The sequence below is a fragment of the Alosa sapidissima genome, chromosome 16 (assembly GCF_018492685.1).
Source record: "Alosa sapidissima isolate fAloSap1 chromosome 16, fAloSap1.pri, whole genome shotgun sequence".
Taxonomy (NCBI): Eukaryota; Metazoa; Chordata; class Actinopteri; order Clupeiformes; family Clupeidae; genus Alosa; species Alosa sapidissima.
Genome location: NC_055972.1, coordinates 10,678,001 through 10,695,730, shown reverse-complemented (window position 1 = coordinate 10,695,730; position 17,730 = coordinate 10,678,001). Strand labels below are relative to the sequence as shown.

The 17,730-nt window shown below is 41.9% G+C and overlaps 1 protein-coding gene across 1 annotated transcript; it reads left to right on the top strand.

Annotated features, from left to right (window-relative positions):
• The first annotated feature begins 94 nt into the window (after window positions 1-94).
• Window positions 95-16,597, top strand: abcb10 (ATP-binding cassette, sub-family B (MDR/TAP), member 10). The gene is made up of 13 exons (XM_042066323.1): window positions 95-1,271; window positions 1,571-1,771; window positions 2,084-2,286; window positions 5,047-5,181; window positions 5,495-5,641; window positions 6,209-6,344; window positions 8,332-8,427; window positions 12,352-12,561; window positions 13,086-13,165; window positions 14,496-14,676; window positions 15,183-15,226; window positions 15,315-15,349; window positions 15,594-16,597. Exons 1-13 carry the CDS (start codon window positions 854-856, stop codon window positions 15,847-15,849), a joined length of 2,142 nt encoding a protein of 713 aa, XP_041922257.1. The 5' UTR covers window positions 95-853; the 3' UTR covers window positions 15,850-16,597.
• The last annotated feature ends 1,133 nt before the right edge of the window (window positions 16,598-17,730 follow it).

Below are 17,730 nucleotides of genomic sequence, written 5' to 3'. Positions count from 1 at the left end.
GAAATATACCATATAATTGCAGTAGTATAATTATGAGAAGAATTAAACGCGAATTGCTATTTTACGTTAGGTGTTTGCCCATTATACATGGAGTCTCGTTTCAGTGTCACAAATGTTTGTGTGCATTTAAGCTTTATATTACAACTATTATTCATATAAAGGCAGAAACTCGGCATTTTAAAAACGAAAAAGAACTGAACGTGTTGCAACAATCAAGTGAGAAGGAAATAATTTCGATTGAACATGCCTGAAAAAGTTACACTGTGTATGTGATCGGCCATTGGTTTGAGTGCCACACTTGTGTGTAGCAGTGTAAACGCCGGATGCTACACTAGGGTCACCTTTTCGTCTTCGGACTATACCTCTGACACTGTGGATACTTTTCTTTTAGGGTGTTTGTACGTGCGTTTAGTGCTTATTGTTGATGTGGTTGAGAGTGTCAAATGAATGTGTTCGACATAGCTGTAGCCTGTTATCAGTAAACAGATTGTTGTGACAGGGCGTTGGTAACAAACGATAGGAGATAGCAGGGCGCAACAACCCTTCTTTTATGTGGCTGTCATGAACAGATAATGTGAAATAACTGTCAAAAAGAAGAGTATAGCCTTTCCCATTGGGCAGATCTTTTAAGGGGGATGCAGCTGTCGCGAAGAGACCGTTCACTTTATTTGGCAACTGTGTTGTAGCAGGCTAACGTTAACATTTCATTAATCGAATTGACTTGTAGCAACCTTACCACGAAGTTATGTTGTTAAACATTGTCCATTCGAAGACCCGATGTGTTAGTTAACAGTTTAAATTGTGTTTCTATGCGGTTGACCACCTGACAGCTAGGTTTAGTAGATGCTACAGGATGAAACTCATATTTAAGTTGACAAAATGCACAGCAGTGAACCTACTGAAGCGCAGGAATACACATTGCGGTCAAAATCGGACGTACTGGGTGGAAAGTACAGTTCTTAAGGGGTCATGGAAGAGACGTGAATATGTAGTTTCGCGTCCCATGCCACTTTCTCATTTAGAGTCTGTGGTCACGTCGCCATTGCCCTGTATCCGACTTGGAGAGGTTTCAGCACCCCGGGATCTATGGAGACTCTCGACGCACAAACTGAACTGTTATAGTACCTCCACTGATTCGAGGCCAGCCACTCAAGATGGGGTTGAAAGTAAAGACAACGCAATCAAGACTGGTAAAAACCTCATGCCAGTACCATCGGAAGACATCAGAAGACTATTGCACCTGGCGCACCCGGAGCGATGGCGACTGTCGAGTATGTAGTTTAGATGTCATTTCAGGTCATGATATGGACATGGCAAAACAATCACTGATTTGGGTATTTTTTGTTACTGTGTGCTGATTTGATCTCTTGTTTTGTTGAAGGTTTTTTTTTCTGGTTCTCAAATAACTTTTTATTCTCATATTTAGAGAGACCTTCACGAAGTTAAGACAATAGCCATTGTGTTGGAGTTTTTGAGCTACACCTGCTAAAAACTGTATAGTATGGCTGTCACCACACCATATTAGTCTGATTTGTTTGTTTGTTTGTTTCTCCCACCTCTTCATTCCCAGCGGCCATGGGTTTCCTGATGGCCTCCAGTGCTGTAACCATGTCGGCTCCTTATTTCCTGGGAAAGGTCATCGACACCATCTATTCCAGCAGCACCGCAGACTTCAGTTCGTCCCTGACCTCCCTGTGTATGATGCTGGGTGGAGTGTTCATCTTTGGGGGAGCTGCTAATGCTGCACGCGTCTACCTCATGCAGATCTCCGGTAGATGTCCAGGCTTTCTCCTGAACTATCGACAGAGCTATGTACTATGATAATACTCTGATGAAGAACCTGTGCTGTTGTCAGTTCAGTGGTGAAGGGGAAAGAAGTGCTTTTGACATTGTAATGAAGATCTTTGATGATAAAGCTGGCTGCATATCATCAAAGTTTTTGACTAGTGGTGTTTTTTGCACTGCTTTTTTGCAAGTTTACTAGTAAATGTTGATATCACAGGAAGGCTCTTGGTAGCTCCTGGTTAGGTGACATTTAAGTTTAGTGATTGACTGGTTGTACTGTCATGACGATCATTCACAGGGCAACAGATTGTGCGAAATCTGCGGGAATCTCTCTTCTCCTCCATCATCAGACAGGAAGTCGGGTTCTTTGACAAGACTCGCACTGGGGAACTCATCAACCGCCTGTCCTCAGATACCACCATTGTGGGACGCTCACTGACGGACAACCTCTCAGATGGCCTGCGCTCGGTCGCTCAGGCGGGTGTGGGTGTCAGTATGATGGTGAGGAAGTTTCCTGCTTTTGTCTTCTGTTTCTGTTCTTCAAATCTGGTCAATTTCAATGTCAATGTCAATTTATTTATATAGCACATTTAAAAAACAGCAACAGTTGACCAATGTGCCTAAACATGTCTTTTCATTTCTTGGTAGTATTTATCTTCCCCAGATCTAACTACCAACTATATTCTGAAAAGAAATGTCATAGTGGAAGCAGTGGTGCAAGGGGTTGTCGTAATAGTTTGTGTCATAGTAGTTGGCCCAGCTGTTGTTGCTGTTGATGTAGTAGCAGTAAAGGGAAGTTAGTAGCATTCTCACAAATTCTTAAGCACTGGGACTTTTCTCAAGGATAGTAAAGTTTACAGAGACTGAAAGAAAATGTTTTTTTTTTTTTTCCATTTGACACTTTTATTCAAAGCGAGTTAAAGTTGGAGGACAACAATCAAGCTTCAGTAAGCTATTAGACATTTGTGGTGACCGCTATAAGGGAGGGTGGTATCTGAAGAAGTGCGTACTGTACGTGCAGTACGTGCCACAGTGTGTCAGAGCATGTTAGGGTGTTCGAGGGTACAGGAAAGAATGTGATCTTGGAAGAGATGCATTTTCCAGAGGTTCTTGGAGATGGGAAGGGACAACACTGTTCTGACTGCATTTGGTAGCTCGTTCCACCAGCTCATTAAATCAATTGTCCTTGTGTAGTGAAGTGTAGGGATGGCAATGCATACATAGACCTGGTCCCCATGTACTGTGATAAAGGGGGAAAAACACATTGCTACACTGGCTGTTGTCCTCATGAACAAATCTCTGATGGCTAGCCTCAAGTGTTTTTACTAATGGAAATGGCTGAAAGCCTCAATGCCCTCAGAAGAAGGGGTTTGAAACAAATCCAAACAAATCTGTGGAGATGGGCTTAGATGCCCTAAGAGTAGCCCGTCTAGGTTTCATCCCTCCGGGATCTCATCAGAAAGGTCGCTTTTAAGCAGCACCTGTTGCTAAGGTGACCAAATGAGCAGACTCCATGATATACTGAGATAATGACTTCATAGTGTGTCCAGTTTCGGAGCAGACAGCATCTGCCATTTATAGCTTTATAGCCTTATTTGCAAAGATTGTTTCTTTTTGTGATTAAAATGTTTCAAAGCAATTCTATGGAGGTGGAAGGGTTTGAAAGGTTGATTTTCTTTCCATTAGCAGTTGTGCTCATAGCATTGCAGGTGTATGTCTTTTTTTTTCTTATTTGGTCATTATCTTGTTTGTCATTTCCTGTGAAATGACCGTCAACACTGAACTTATTTGATTGATGATTTACAGACCGGTGCAATGATCTTTCATTTGTTATCAGTAACAAAGAGGTGACAAGGCTTGAACTCATTTGCACCAGTTCTATATATGTCCCAGAACAGGAAGTGGGGCTGCACTACTGTAGCAGGAAATGAGGGCCATATCGGACCTGAGGAACTGGTCATGTAACTACTAAAAGGAAGATCACCCTTAATTACACAGATTGTGGCTGATTGTCAGCAGTGATGACAGCAAGTGTTTGTCAAGTCATTCTGGTGTTTTGTGTGATACTACGGACTATTGTGTTGTCAGCAGCCTTCAAGGAAGTGGCTTCCAACTTGACTTAGGCATGTAATCTTAAAATGAATTCTGGGTTTGTTTGTGATGTAACATTGCCAGGAATACCACTTTTTCTGTAAAATGTTGCGGCTCTGTGTATTCATTCGGTGAAAGTATATCATTAATCAACATGGGATACAATGTCCTTAAAAATGATTAACAAAATGGCATAATTAAGAGCCATCTTGTTTGATTAAGAACCATTGTCAGAGAGCAAATTGGGTTAGATTGTTGACCAATGTAATTGTGGGCAGGATCTCCCCTCCCCCTCTCCTTCACTCTGTTGCCTAGCAATGCAGATGGAATGGCAGTGGCATATGCTGTTCAAATGAAATTACATTCCAGCTGATCTCCTTTCACTGATTTCAGACATTTACTGAACTGGCACTCTCAACATGAAAAACCAAGGCAGTGGAACAAGAAATGTTATGAAATATTCACAATATTGTTTCACATTTTATAGATATTATGTAGTTTAACAATCTGCCATCGTCAGTTGAATTTTGTGGCAGCAATTACCCATGAAAGGTTTGCTTGTTAGTGCAGCACAAATTGGGTAATCGAATAAAAAGCTAGTGACCAGAACTAATCACCATTAACATCCACAATATACAGTTCTGTTCTATGGAAAAATCTGTGCTCAAGAATAAGATACTCTGATGACGTCATGTGAATTTGTGTGTCACTAACGTAGGAGTGCATTTCAGATTTATGTTCCTTTGTTGTTAGGTGTTAGGACATCTCTATGCATGGACCTGCCCTATTTCACCATTGGGGTACAAGTGTAAAAGATCATTTGAAATGATGTAATCCTTAAACCCTTCAAGTTATTTTACTGTTGGCAAGTTGAGGAAAACAAACAATAGGGATTTTTTTGTTGTTGTTGTTTTTTTAAACGGTTCACTTCTCTGTAAGAATAGTTGTAGACTGAGGATAATGATGGGTTGTAACTCGTCCATTGTTGTGAGCCCATTGTATAACTGCAGCAGGGGTTTTAATGGAAAACTCTGTAAAAATCCATTAAAGGTGTGCGTGGGAGAGGCGTCTATTAAAAAAGAGCATTCAACCATAAAGCAAGAGAAGGTGGCCAGGAATGCACTTCTGACATTGTTTTCTTTCTCTCGTCCCCTGTGTGCTTCCTTGTAGTTCTACGTGTCTCCCAGTCTGGCTGCGTTCGTGCTGATGATCGTTCCACCCATGGCCGGCATGGCGGTGATCTATGGCAGATACCTGCGCTCCATCTCCAAACGCACCCAGGACTCTTTGGCTGAGGCTACGCAGGTAAATGGAACTTTTGGAATGCTGTCGGGATATTTCTGACAAAAGGAAGTGACAAGAAAGTAAACAGGCTCCTAAAACAATATTTTTCCACCTGTCCTCTCATCTCATCTCACGTCTCTCTCTCTCTCTCTCTCTCTCTCTTTCTCCCTCTCCCTCTCTCTCTCTCTCTCTCTCTCTCTCTCTCCCTCCCTCTCTTTCTCCCTCTCTCTCTCTCTCTCTCTCTCTCTCTCTCTCTCTCTCTCTGCTCAATACCCTCTGTTCTCCCTCCCCACGTCTCTCTCATCGTCTCTCTTGATCTCTCGCTCCGTGTCAGCTGGCTGAGGAGCGGATCAGTAACATGAGAACGGTGCGAGCGTTCGGTAAGGAGTGGAGCGAGCTGGAGAAGTATGTGGGGAAGATCAACTACGTGTTCCAGCTGGCCAAGAAGGAGGCTGTGCTGAGAGCCGGCTTTTTCGGGATGGTGAGTGACCTTTAACGTGACTCGCCCTGGAACTTAACTTCTCAGGTGCTCTCTAAACTGACTCATTCACTCCCGCTCACTCGCGTGCTACGGCTATCATCTCACTCTCAATCACAGTCCAGACGCACTCTCTTAATATGGCCCATTCTCTCATAATCTCTGTCTTTTTCAATGGTTGCTCCCTGACTTCAGATTCTCTCTCCCATCACTAAGACTCACACTCTCACTCCAACTCACTCACTCCATGTTCTCCACATAAATTCATTTTCAGTCTCTCTATCCAACCTCTCCATCTCTCCCTAAGAGCTCCGTGACTATCTGACTGACTACAGAGGGCCACACCTGCAGAGACCTCATCCACTGACCACTATGTTTCTCACCAGAACAACCTGTTCCTTGTTGTAGCTTTTGGTTTCTAGCGTGCCAAAGACCAAAGCCAAAACTGACATAATCTCTTTATCCTGACACAAATTACCCTCTTCTGTTCTCTCTCTCCCACTGTGTGTGTGTGTGTGTGTGTGTGTGTGTGTGTGTGTGTGTGTGTGTGTGTGTGTGTGTGTGTGACAGACTGGTCTCAGTGGCAACATGATGATCCTGGCGGTGCTGTACAAGGGCGGCTTGCTGACCGCCAGTGAGCACATGACTGTGGGACAACTCTCCTCCTTCCTCATGTACACCTTCTGGGTGGGCATCAGCATTGCAGGTGTGTATGTGTTTGTTTGCCTGACTGGCTGACCTACTGTACGTATTCTACATCAGGGGTGTCAAACAGAAGGCCTGGGGGCCAGATCAGGCCCGTCAGCAGTTTTCACACTTAAATACATACATACATCCTAGATGTTTTGGATAGGATAGGGAAAATTAGGAGAAAAAATAGTCACATCCAGTTGTCTTCAATGTGTAATAAGTAATATTTCTATGATCGATTGATCAAACCTAGCACTACAAACCATCCTCAGGAAGGAAGGGCTGACAAAACTGGCATGGCATGTAGGGTATTTCAAAAGAGAAAGAGCAGTATGTAACAGCAGTACATGATTTGTACTTGTTTGCTCATAAGTGGCTATAATAAAGGAGCACCTGTACCTTTGCAGAAAAATGATAATAACCATGATGATGACGGCCCCCAAGGGGTCTCATTACAACAAATCCGGCCACGCCTAATTTGAGTCTGAAACCCCTGCCCTACATTGTTTGATTTCCTTGGAATTTCCCACCCAGATATTCATCTGGCTGATGAATAACCTTAAGTGATGTTCCAAGATCACGTTGCAAGGCAAGCTGCCAAAATCGGTGTTCCATATTTTTTTATTTCACCTATACGCTATCAGCAGTTAACCAGGATGCCTTTTTGTATAAAGATTCTGTCAGTATTGAAAGAGTTAATTTTCATTCCTCCAACCTAAATGATCAAGGCCAGTTGGTTTACATTCTTTAAACAGTAATATCTAATCGTCATCTACTTTTACCACTGAATGTTCTCTTCCTACATGGTTCAAAACCTTGTGAGAAGCCAAAATTGACCTTCATTTAATTTTTCCATCAATATATTTGCACATTTCATGTTGTCTTGTTGTGTTTCTCCTATGATCTTTTGTAGCAATTTATTTTCAGATTAAGAGAATATTGGACAGTAAAATCTCAGATTAGATCAGATCACCGTGTTGTCTCTGTGTTCCATGTGTCAGGAAGGATGAAGCAAGTTTATTGATAGAGCGCTCTGTACAAAAGGTCATTCAGACGGTTTATAAAAACATGAAATAAATAGAAAGTTGTTCTGGACCATGCACGATGATTAATAGCCAAAAAAGGTAATATATACAGTACAAACAGTGGTTTAATGCATGACAAACAATGACCATGTAGCTAGTGACTTACTTCCCTATCCATTAAACAGAAATTAAAAGTAAGACTAGTTGACTTGCCTGAAAGTAAACTCTCAGGAAATGGTAAAAATGTAGCCCAATTTCTTTAATAAATATTAAAATATAACATCATAGGCCTGAAAAACATTAAGTTCTATGTGCTTGTGTTCCATACCACCACACATTGGATCTGTAGGGGCTGTGGGAGAGTACAGCTCATCTTGATCTGTGGACTGCAAAGCCATCCCCAAATAAAGTCATTAAACCAGTTTTCATACCATTGTTGGCGTACTTTGATAAAATTATTTGGTTTAATCCAGTATTATTGTGTAATAGTATAATGTGTGTCTGCGTTTGTGTTTTTCTCTGGTGTAGTTTCACATTAGTTGAAATTCCTGACTCTAAACAAGCAAAAGCAAAGATAGAAGAAACATAACTAAATTGAGCTGCACTAGAGAAGTGAGAAGAACTGCTTTTGCACTCGCGCATACTCTCTGTCTGCCGTAATGAGCTCTCATAACACATATTTTCTAGCTCCGAGAACTATAGAGATAGTAAATCAGTCAGTCATTGCCAGGAATCTGTGGCATGTCATTTTTATGGGTACTTTAATTAAGACAGATATAATTTTTTTTTTTTTTATAACCACCTAGCCAAAAGTGGCTGTTAACACTTAATGAGTTTTCAGGATCATTTATGTAATTTGTTGACCAAAAGAAAAAAAGTATGCTTCATGTGCAGTCCAAATATGGGACTCAACACCAGTGATTTGTTGAGGTGCAGGCTTTGACTGTTTTTTACTGGGTCATCCATTTGCCCTGTCAGGTTTCAGCTCCTTCTACTCAGAGCTGATGAAAGGCTTTGGTGCTGGAGCCAGACTGTGGGAACTTGTGGACAGAAGACCAGAGTTCCCCCTCGATGGTGAGCATGGCTGCACTCACAGTGATGTCACACTTGCATGACTACGTACACCACAGAGATTAGGGGCAAAGGCCATGCACATACTGTACAGTATATAGCTCTGTACCTGTACTCTGCTAAATGCCAAGATTGCCAGGTTGAATCTAATCTGAATCTAATCTAATATAGTATATAGTTTTCACTTCATAAATGTGTAAGCTACTCCGACAATATCTAGGTATTTTTGTTGTAGCAATCCAGAGCCTTATGCTAGTGACATACTAGCAATTGTTGCAATGTCACAGCAATGCCTTAGTTATGAGAGACTAAAGCTAATGATATGGGGCAGCTGTTGCTGGGCAATGTTCCTCATTATTGTGCTTCTGGCATGTTCCCACTGATATTGGGCAACAATTTATTTTCTCTACAGCAGTGGTTCTTAAAACGGGGTACGCGTACCCCTGGGGGTACGTGAAGGCACTCCAGGGGGTACGTGAGATTTTAAAATATACATATATTTAAAAAGTAGAATCCATGCAAAAATACTTTAAAAACAATTATTTAATGAATATTTCAGGAAAATATAAGTTCATAAAATGAATTTTATATTTCAGTAGGCTATTCAATTTTATTATCCTAAAAACCCAACCTGTCACATGCCACCCGCCATCACCTGTCAATCACTGTCAAAACTCAAACGATGGAGTCGTGGTTGAAGCGTAGCGGTTAGGGGTTACTTGGCTGAAAAAATATTTCACAGGGGGTACATCACTGAAAAAAGGTTGAGAACCACTGCTCTAAAGCACTAATCATCAGTAGGCAAGTCGTTGTGATCATCCAATCAGAATAAATGGAACTGGTTATGTTGTTGCCCAGCAACATTGCTCAAAAAGTTGCCCCATTCACCTTATTCACGCGGCGGCCACTGTGTAAACCAAAGGGGTACACTGACTATATCATTAATGCTTTTTCACCACCTACTGGCGAATGCATAGAACCCTACAATCCTATGGACACTGATGAAGACACAGAAGTGTCGAAACGTTAGTCAATTGCTGTGCACTACAATAAACATATGTAAAAGCCATCTCTGTGTGCTTCGGTGAACCTTCTCCTTCTCTACAATCCTATGGTTTGTCTACCCTGTAGCCTCAATTTGGTTAACAATGGCCGCCGCGTAAATAAGGCGAATTCGCGAATTAGTCTAGGTAATCTGTGAGGAAAAAATCACCCAACCCAAAACTAATTGCAGCAGAAATTATTTTTGTTGTATTCAGTTGATGAAACCTTCCCATGTCACATACCAAAAGTCCATGAAAATCCAAGTGGTGGAACATTGTCAAAATTGGAATTATTTGTGCATAGGTCAAAAACTGTACCTTTTGGCAGTTTTGAACTTTCATAATACAGAGGATCTGTGAAAATGAGGTCCAATTCTTTCATAAAGGCATAACTTGGAGAACTTGTACTTGCCGTGGCAACCATTAAATGTTCCACTATAGCTATGTTATAAGCCTATAGTTTGCATCATATCTTCTGAATCAAACATGGTATCTCAGAACAAGTGATGTCTACTCCCAGGGATGGGCAGTAATATATGATACATATATTTAAAGTACACATTTCAAATACAAATAGTATTTTGTAATTTTATTTTAATTGGGTTGAATAAAATGGCTTCGTATTTTGTGTCAAAACACTTTATATCTGTGTATTTTTGTAGCTTAAAGATATTCCCAAATATTTTTGGTAAAACCAATAGGCCTACTTTTGGTAATGTGATGACATCATAAAAGTGCAAAACAATGAATGTAGCCTGACTGGTGCTGACTTAGTAATTTTCCCACACTTGTGATCAGAATATTGAGATTCAGGAAGATGATCCAGTGCAAGATGAGTAACGTGTAGGTTGCTTACACATACAATACCCCCCCCCCCCCCCCCACACACACACACACACACACACACACACACACACACACACACACATACCCCCCCTCAACCCTTTACACCAACCTCAAGTTTCTTCAGAATTTTAACGATCAGTTTCTTGAGAACTGTAACCATCAGTATCTTGATCAGCAGAATACATGGAAACCATTATGTGCAACATTACAATGCACCATTGCTCAAAAAGTTGCCTCATGTATCATCCATATGCCCATTGGTGTCAGTATAACCCATTTAGCACTTACACAGTACCCAGGTAGTTAAAAACCAACTAAAAGGGTCATGATCCTACCTGATCAACAGCTTTACACAGTGCAATATCATTCTGGGCATGCATTGACAGACGTCATTCATGTCAGAGACTTCATTCTCTGTGTACCATGAGTTTGAAGCCGTTATTTTAAGTTAATAGAACTGCATTGGGTTGCTTTAAGCCCACATTCTGTGGCTCTCAGTAGAAGGGGCCCTTTCAGATATGAGGGGTGAATAACGTAACCCATGGTATATGATTGAGGGACCCTTTAATGGCATAGCATACATACATCACCTGTTATTTGACTGAGGCAACCCATTCTGTAGGGGTGAATAACATAACCTATATTATTTGACTGAGGGCCCCCATTCAGATGTCATGGGTGAATAACATAACTCGTGTTATTTGACTGATATCAGGGGGAGAAAACATAGTAGCGACTTCACGTACAAGCCCATTCAGTAATGCATGAACATGACCCCTCATGTAATGATCACTTTGTTCTTGACGAAGGCTGTCTCTTGCAAAGGTTACCTTGCCAACATGGACAGACCTCAGACCTATAATCTGGACGTCACCAGTTGGTCCATAGCCTGTTCTGTGCTTTCAGCTTTGCGCATGTGAGCCCTCTTCCGCACCAGCGAGCTGCTGCTGTTCACTGAGGACTACAATCACAATCAGATGTGCACTTTACTATGCATAGCCTGCGCAACATTGTTGGCTACATAAGTTTAAAACCCAGTGCCAGTGAGCTACCAGTATTCATTGACCCTCAGTCCTGAATGTGCTTGTCCGTATGCTTGTGCAACTGTCAGACATGTAGCAAACCACTGGTCCCTGCGCATCACCGGGGGGTGATCTTTCTTCTTGTCACTGTGCACTTGACAATGTTGGCTCTATTGCCATGATATTCCTACATCACTGCAGACTCACCAAACTCTGCTTGTACTGTAATGTTGACTCACTACCTAACTGCCTCATTGACTTCTGAATCTGGCCAGCTGGTCACATCAGAATGTTGAAAGAGGAATAATATATTACAGACACTGCCTTATATAGTGCAAAAATATTCCCCTAGACAGGTGATTGGAGATTAGTTTAGATCGATGACATCATCAAAGATGGACTTTCTATTGGTTAACATCTCATGTTCGTCAGCGAACCAAGGTTATACATAACTACCGGTATATATTTGTACAGCTTTAACATTGTGGAAAACTTGCAAATGCAGAAACACACTGGCTCTACTTAAAGACTCAACAACCATTTCCATTGATTCAAAGGACCAAAATGAAATATAAAAATGTGAAATTAGTTTTGGTTTAGACCTTACTTTGCCTGGACTACTGCCCACACCTCTTTAAGTATATTTTTGGGCTTTTTTTGCCTATATTCACATAGGACAGTGAAGAGTGACAGGAAGTAGGTGGGGGAGAGAGATGTGGTGGGATCGGGAAATGACCGCAGGTCGGATTCAAACCTGGGTCCCCGTGGGCACTTGGATCCATATGTGGTATGGACGCTGTAACCATAGTAACCTGTTGTGCCACAGCGTACCGAAAAAGGTCTGGGGACACGCAGCACATTAAAGGTTCCCGGATGTGCGGGTCTAGTGTATGTATCATCACCTTAAGCCTCCTGTCTCTTCTCCTCTGAATTTCTTCTCTTCTTTCTTTCTTTCCTCACACCATCTCCCCTCTCTTTCATCCCTCGTTCCCCCCCCCCAACCTCCCTCTCCCCAGAGGGCACAGTGCTGAGACCTGAGCAGTTTAAGGGCCAGCTGCAGTTCCACAACGTGTCCTTTGCCTACCCAACCCGCAAGGACGCGCCCATCTTCCAGAACCTGAGTCTCCTGGTGCCGGCTGGGACGGTCATGGCTGTGGTCGGGCCAAGCGGGTCGGGCAAGTCCACCCTGGTCTCCCTGCTGTTGCGTCTGTATGACCCAGAGTCGGGTAAGACGGAGATACTGGCGAAATAATGTTGCAATATTCATTTATCGTGCATTCCCAGCATAAACACGGTTTATGTTTATTCACAATGTGTTGTGTGTCTATTGATTCCACATCAACCAAGTTCATGGTATGGCTTAGTCAGTCTATAAATATAGACTGAGCAAATTGATTCTTTTTTTAAGTCGAAGATTTTAAACTCATGTCTGCTCTAGTTCATCACATTCTGTCACCTCATGACACTTACTAGCATGGGTTAGGGTAATTAGCATGGGTTACGGTAATTAGCATGGGTTAGGGTTAGGGTTATTAGCATGGGTTAGGGTTATTGGTATGGTCAAGTTTAAAGCCTGCATCCTCATGGCTTTGAACAAGTCAGTACTTTTTTGGTTTTACTTGCAGGCACTAGGGTGTAAAAGTGATTTATAGGGCTATGATGGCCCCTGTGTGAAGATGATTGACTATTTTAAAGGCATCTGTTGTTAGAGGCATAGTAGACATAACATTGTGTCACTCCACTGTCACAGGCATGATCACTATTGATGGCAGAGATGTGCGGGAGCTTAATCCTTGTTGGCTGAGGAGTCATATCGGAACAGTCAGTCAGGTAAATCCACCAATGACAATATTTTCAAATATTTCAACAACAAAAAAAAGATAAAATATGTGTCCTGTTTATCTGGAGACAAAAAAGAATGTTAAACGTTTTTACACAAGGTGCATGAAAAAGGATAGAAAAGTAGTTCCAAAACTTCCCAAAGCTGTAAGCTAGGGTGACAAATTGCTTCAGCTGTTCAGACAGAGCGTCACCAAAGCTAAAGCTAGACTGTCCAAACAGTTGAAGATGGACAGTAAGTAAGTCAGAAGTATGTTAAACTGGACTCTAAAATTAAAGTGGAGCCAATGCAAGGAAGCCAGGACTGGAGTAATGTAGTCATGTTTCTTAGTACCTGTCAGCAGTCTAGCAGCTGCATTTTGGACCATCTGAAGACAATTTAGTAGGGACTGGGGGAGGCCTAGATGTAGAGTTGCAATAGTCCAGTTGTGATGTAATGAAGGCGTAGATTACTTTTTCAAGATCCTTAAAAGACAGGAAAGGTTTGATTTTGGCAATTACTCGTAACTGATAAAAGCTGTTTTTGACAACAGCACAGATTTGCTTGTCAAGACAAAGCTCTGAATCAAAAATAACACCAAGGTTCCGAGCATGAGACTTGACATATGGGGCACGGAAGTTATTTGCCATCCAGCCTTTAATATCCTCCAGACAACCCAGGAGAGACTGCAGAAAGTTGAGATACAGTTGCGAGTCGTCTACGTGGACATGGAATAGGATAAGGATATACACTCTTTTGATCCCGTGAGGGGTCTGCATTTATCCCAATCCGTGAATTAGTGAAACACACTCAGCACACAGTGAACACACAGTGAACACACAGTGAGGTGAAGCACACACTAATCCCGGCGCAGTGAGCTGCCTGCAACAACAGCGGCGCTCGGGGAGCAGTGAGGGGTTAGGTGCCTTGCTCAAGGACACTTCAGCCGTGCCTACTGGTCAGGGTTCGAACCGGCAACCCTCTGGTCACAAGTCCGAATTGCTAACCAGTAGGCCACGGCTGCCCCTAAAATAAAATAAGATGTTGTGTTTCCTGATAATGTTACCTAGCAGGAGCACATTTGACACAGCCTGGTTCACAGCTTTGCTTATAATTATGGAGCTTTTTTTGATATCTTCATTACCTACTACATGCTATCTAATTATTGTTATTAAATTGATAAGTTCTAGTAAATCATATAGTTATTGATATCCATGAAGATTGACACTTGTTAATGCTTATACATTTTTTCTTCATTTTGTGTGGGTGTGTGGGTGTGTGTGGGTGTGTGTGGGTGTGTGTGGGTGTGTGTGTGTGTGTGTGGGTGTGTGGGTGTCATAGGAGCCCGTGCTCTTCTCCAGCTCCATAGCTGAGAACATAGCCTATGGTGCGGTGGATCCCAAGAGTGTCACAGCTGAGGACATCCAGCGTGCTGCTCAGATTGCCAATGCCTATGACTTTGTCCAAGGCTTCCCCAAAGGCTTCGACACCATAGTGGGGGAGAAAGGAATTCTTCTGTCAGGTTAGCATTTACTTACTGTGGTCATTATTGATTGTTAACATGTTATTGTGCTGTAACATCTTCTACTAGTAATCAATATGAATATATCATGATGGGTTGAACAGGAATTAGTATGGCTTCTCTGAATGCATGTATTTCTTGATCCCATTTAGAATGTTATGTTTTTATTGAAATTGAGAACAAATTGACTTTTGCACAGATATGCTATAAATGGGACAAAGGTATTTAATATCACCTTTTTAAACTGTGGATTCAGTGGAAAGAGGTAAAATGATAATGACACTTTTGACATTTAATCTTCAAAGTGTTCTGAAGTGTTGTCTGTAGTCTTTCCCTTCATTGACATTCTTAACCAGATTTGCAGTGTTTCATCACATTAAGATTGTCTAGACTCAATTTCACAAAAGCTTAATCTTCCAATTGGGGGATCACTCGTCTGATTTCGTGATTATGTAACCTTTACATTTGTGCAGCATTGAATGTAATGGTCTAATCCCTCCTATCAGGTGGTCAGAAGCAAAGAATTGCCATTGCAAGAGCCTTACTTAAGGTAAATGATTTCACTATACATGTATACTGTTTTATTACCAGTGCAAAATCTGATTGTATTTGTTTTAATTTTGCATAATTTTCTCTAGAACCCCAAGATACTCCTGCTTGACGAAGCCACAAGGTAAGAAGAGAGCCTCTATTAATGTAGTGTCCTGTTTTGTGTGTTCATGAATGGGTGTCAATCTGAATCATTTCATCACGCTCTATCCACTTCTGTTGTTCCATTCTTTTTCTCTCTGACACTCCCATCTTTTCATCCTTCTTTCTCTTTCTATCCATCCATCTCTCTCTCTCTCTCTCTCTCTCTCTCTCTCTCTCTCTCTCTCTCTCTCTTTTTCCCTCTCTCCCTACCTCCTTCATCTCAGTGCGCTGGATGCGGAGAACGAGTTCCTGGTGCAAGAGGCGCTGGAGCGTCTGATGGCGGGCCGCACGGTGCTCATCATCGCCCACCGCCTCTCCACCATCCAGAACGCCGACAACGTGGCCGTGCTGGACCAGCACCACGTCGTCGAGTGCGGCCGCCACGCCGAGCTGCTGGCCAACCGCGACGGACTCTTCCGGAAGCTCATGGAGAAGCAGGCCTTCATGCAGGACGAGCAGAAGCAGGCCCTGTATGAGTGAGGCACCAGAGGCCAGGAACTGAGACTGGGTTAGCTCTGAGGGTCAAAGGTCATCCAGGACCACAGACTGATGGGGGACAGTGATCTGGCAGCACCAACAAGTTGTTTAATTCTGGCACATAAACACTCTTCAGACGCTAACCTGAGCGTAGTTTTGGGAATGGCAGACAAGCGCAGGTTGAGTACCGGTCATGGTGCTACCTCAAGCTAACCAATGATTTGGGTGTGGATGCAGACTGAGAGAGGATTATTTTTTTTCCACTGATAATGTATATTTTAAATAGGGTAAAGGAGCTTTGGAAAACTATTCTTTGACAAGAGAAAAGAACATGAAATATGCTTGAATAACAACCAACCAACCAATACCAACCACAAGAAGACTGAAAGGAGAATGATGCTTGTGACTTATGCACAGCATGAGTCAGTCTGTGTGTCCACTAATCAAACCTGCCTTACAGATCTTTATTTTTGTGACTCCTTAGAGAGACACACAGTATGCCTGATGTTTTTACGACTGCACAATTTATATTTTTGTTGTATCCAAAAACTTGAACAGTACTGTATAGTGTATGAAGATCTGCTTTTGAAACTCTAAGCAATGACTCCCCAGGTTTTGAAGGCTTTATTTGACTGATTTCAGATGGACTCTTCTAATTGTAAAACACAACATTATGATGTTGTTATAGGTCTTTGTAAAACACACCTTGTCTTTTTGTCTCGTCGGTTACATTTTTCAAACATTCCTAATTGTCAAAGGAAATTGCAGCGACTGTAGACCTAATTACTGGAAGTCTTTATGACTTCTGTACAGTGCACTCTCAAGCTGGTTTGGGATCAGTTAGACTTCTGATCTTGGTGTTGGAATTGTTTGTTTGTTTGTTTGTTGTGTGTTTGTTTGTACACTGATGAAAAGAAATGATCAGATTTCTGTTTTCTAGGAGTGTTAAACAATTCTGGGTGACAAAACTAAGAGATCCAGTTAAACTGAGAAACCTCCATGGAAGCCCTCTAACTAACTGCATATTTAAAAGAGAAATCGACCACAAGTGCTGATGCTGAGATTATCTCCACTTCCACACAGTGCACTGAGCTGCTGCTTTGCAAAAGATGGCACCTGGGCAAAGCAGTGTAGTGATCTAAACCACTGGCTGAATCAACTAATTATTTTAATGACAAAAGTGGCCAAGGCTGGAATCAAAGTCCTTTTAGGCAAGTCCCTCCACTCGGCGGCCATATAGCAACGCTTTTTGGGCACTCATCGGGCATCCTATTCAGCAGAAATGCGCGTGCACAAGGCTTCACGACACCAATCTTGCTCCAGCGGCGAGTTCACAACACATGATTGGCTAGATGTCTTCACAACACACCATATGATTGGCTCAATGTATTCACATCACACCACATGATTGGCTCAATGTATTTACATGTCAACGTTTTGCCGAGGAAGGGGTGGGATATGTGTAGACAACGGCCATATTGGCGTTACAAACTAACCCCATGCATTTCTATGAATTATTTTTTTGAGTGCTGTGTCTCATTAGAAAGTCTCTGCTGTAATTGTATGATCAATTTTCATTTGACATTTGTTCCAAATGTAATTTTTATTATATTTTAGCCAATCTGTAGCCAAGTGTTTCAATTGATGTTGGTGTATGCATGTAGTCAGTGTCACAGGGTCAGTATGTCACACAGTTTTACTGCATTTTTATAGAGAAACACCTTTTATTTAGAAAATGAATGTCATGTGCCTAGAATGCAAATAATTTGTGTCTCTCTGGATGCTCCTTTGTGGTCACTATAGTTTGTTAGCAACAGATGGAGAATAACCAGGACAACCTGTCTTTGTTCTTATACATCTTTATGAGTGATGTGAGTGCAAAGG

Coding starts and splice junctions, on each gene's coding strand:
- abcb10 (XM_042066323.1), top strand. CDS start 854: ATGAAACTCATATTTAAGTTGACAAAATGCACAGCAGTGAACCTACTG. Junction 2,287..5,046: donor GTGTGGGTGTCAGTATGATG/GTGAGGAAGTTT, acceptor GCTTCCTTGTAG/TTCTACGTGTCTCCCAGTCT. Junction 5,182..5,494: donor CTTTGGCTGAGGCTACGCAG/GTAAATGGAACT, acceptor GCTCCGTGTCAG/CTGGCTGAGGAGCGGATCAG.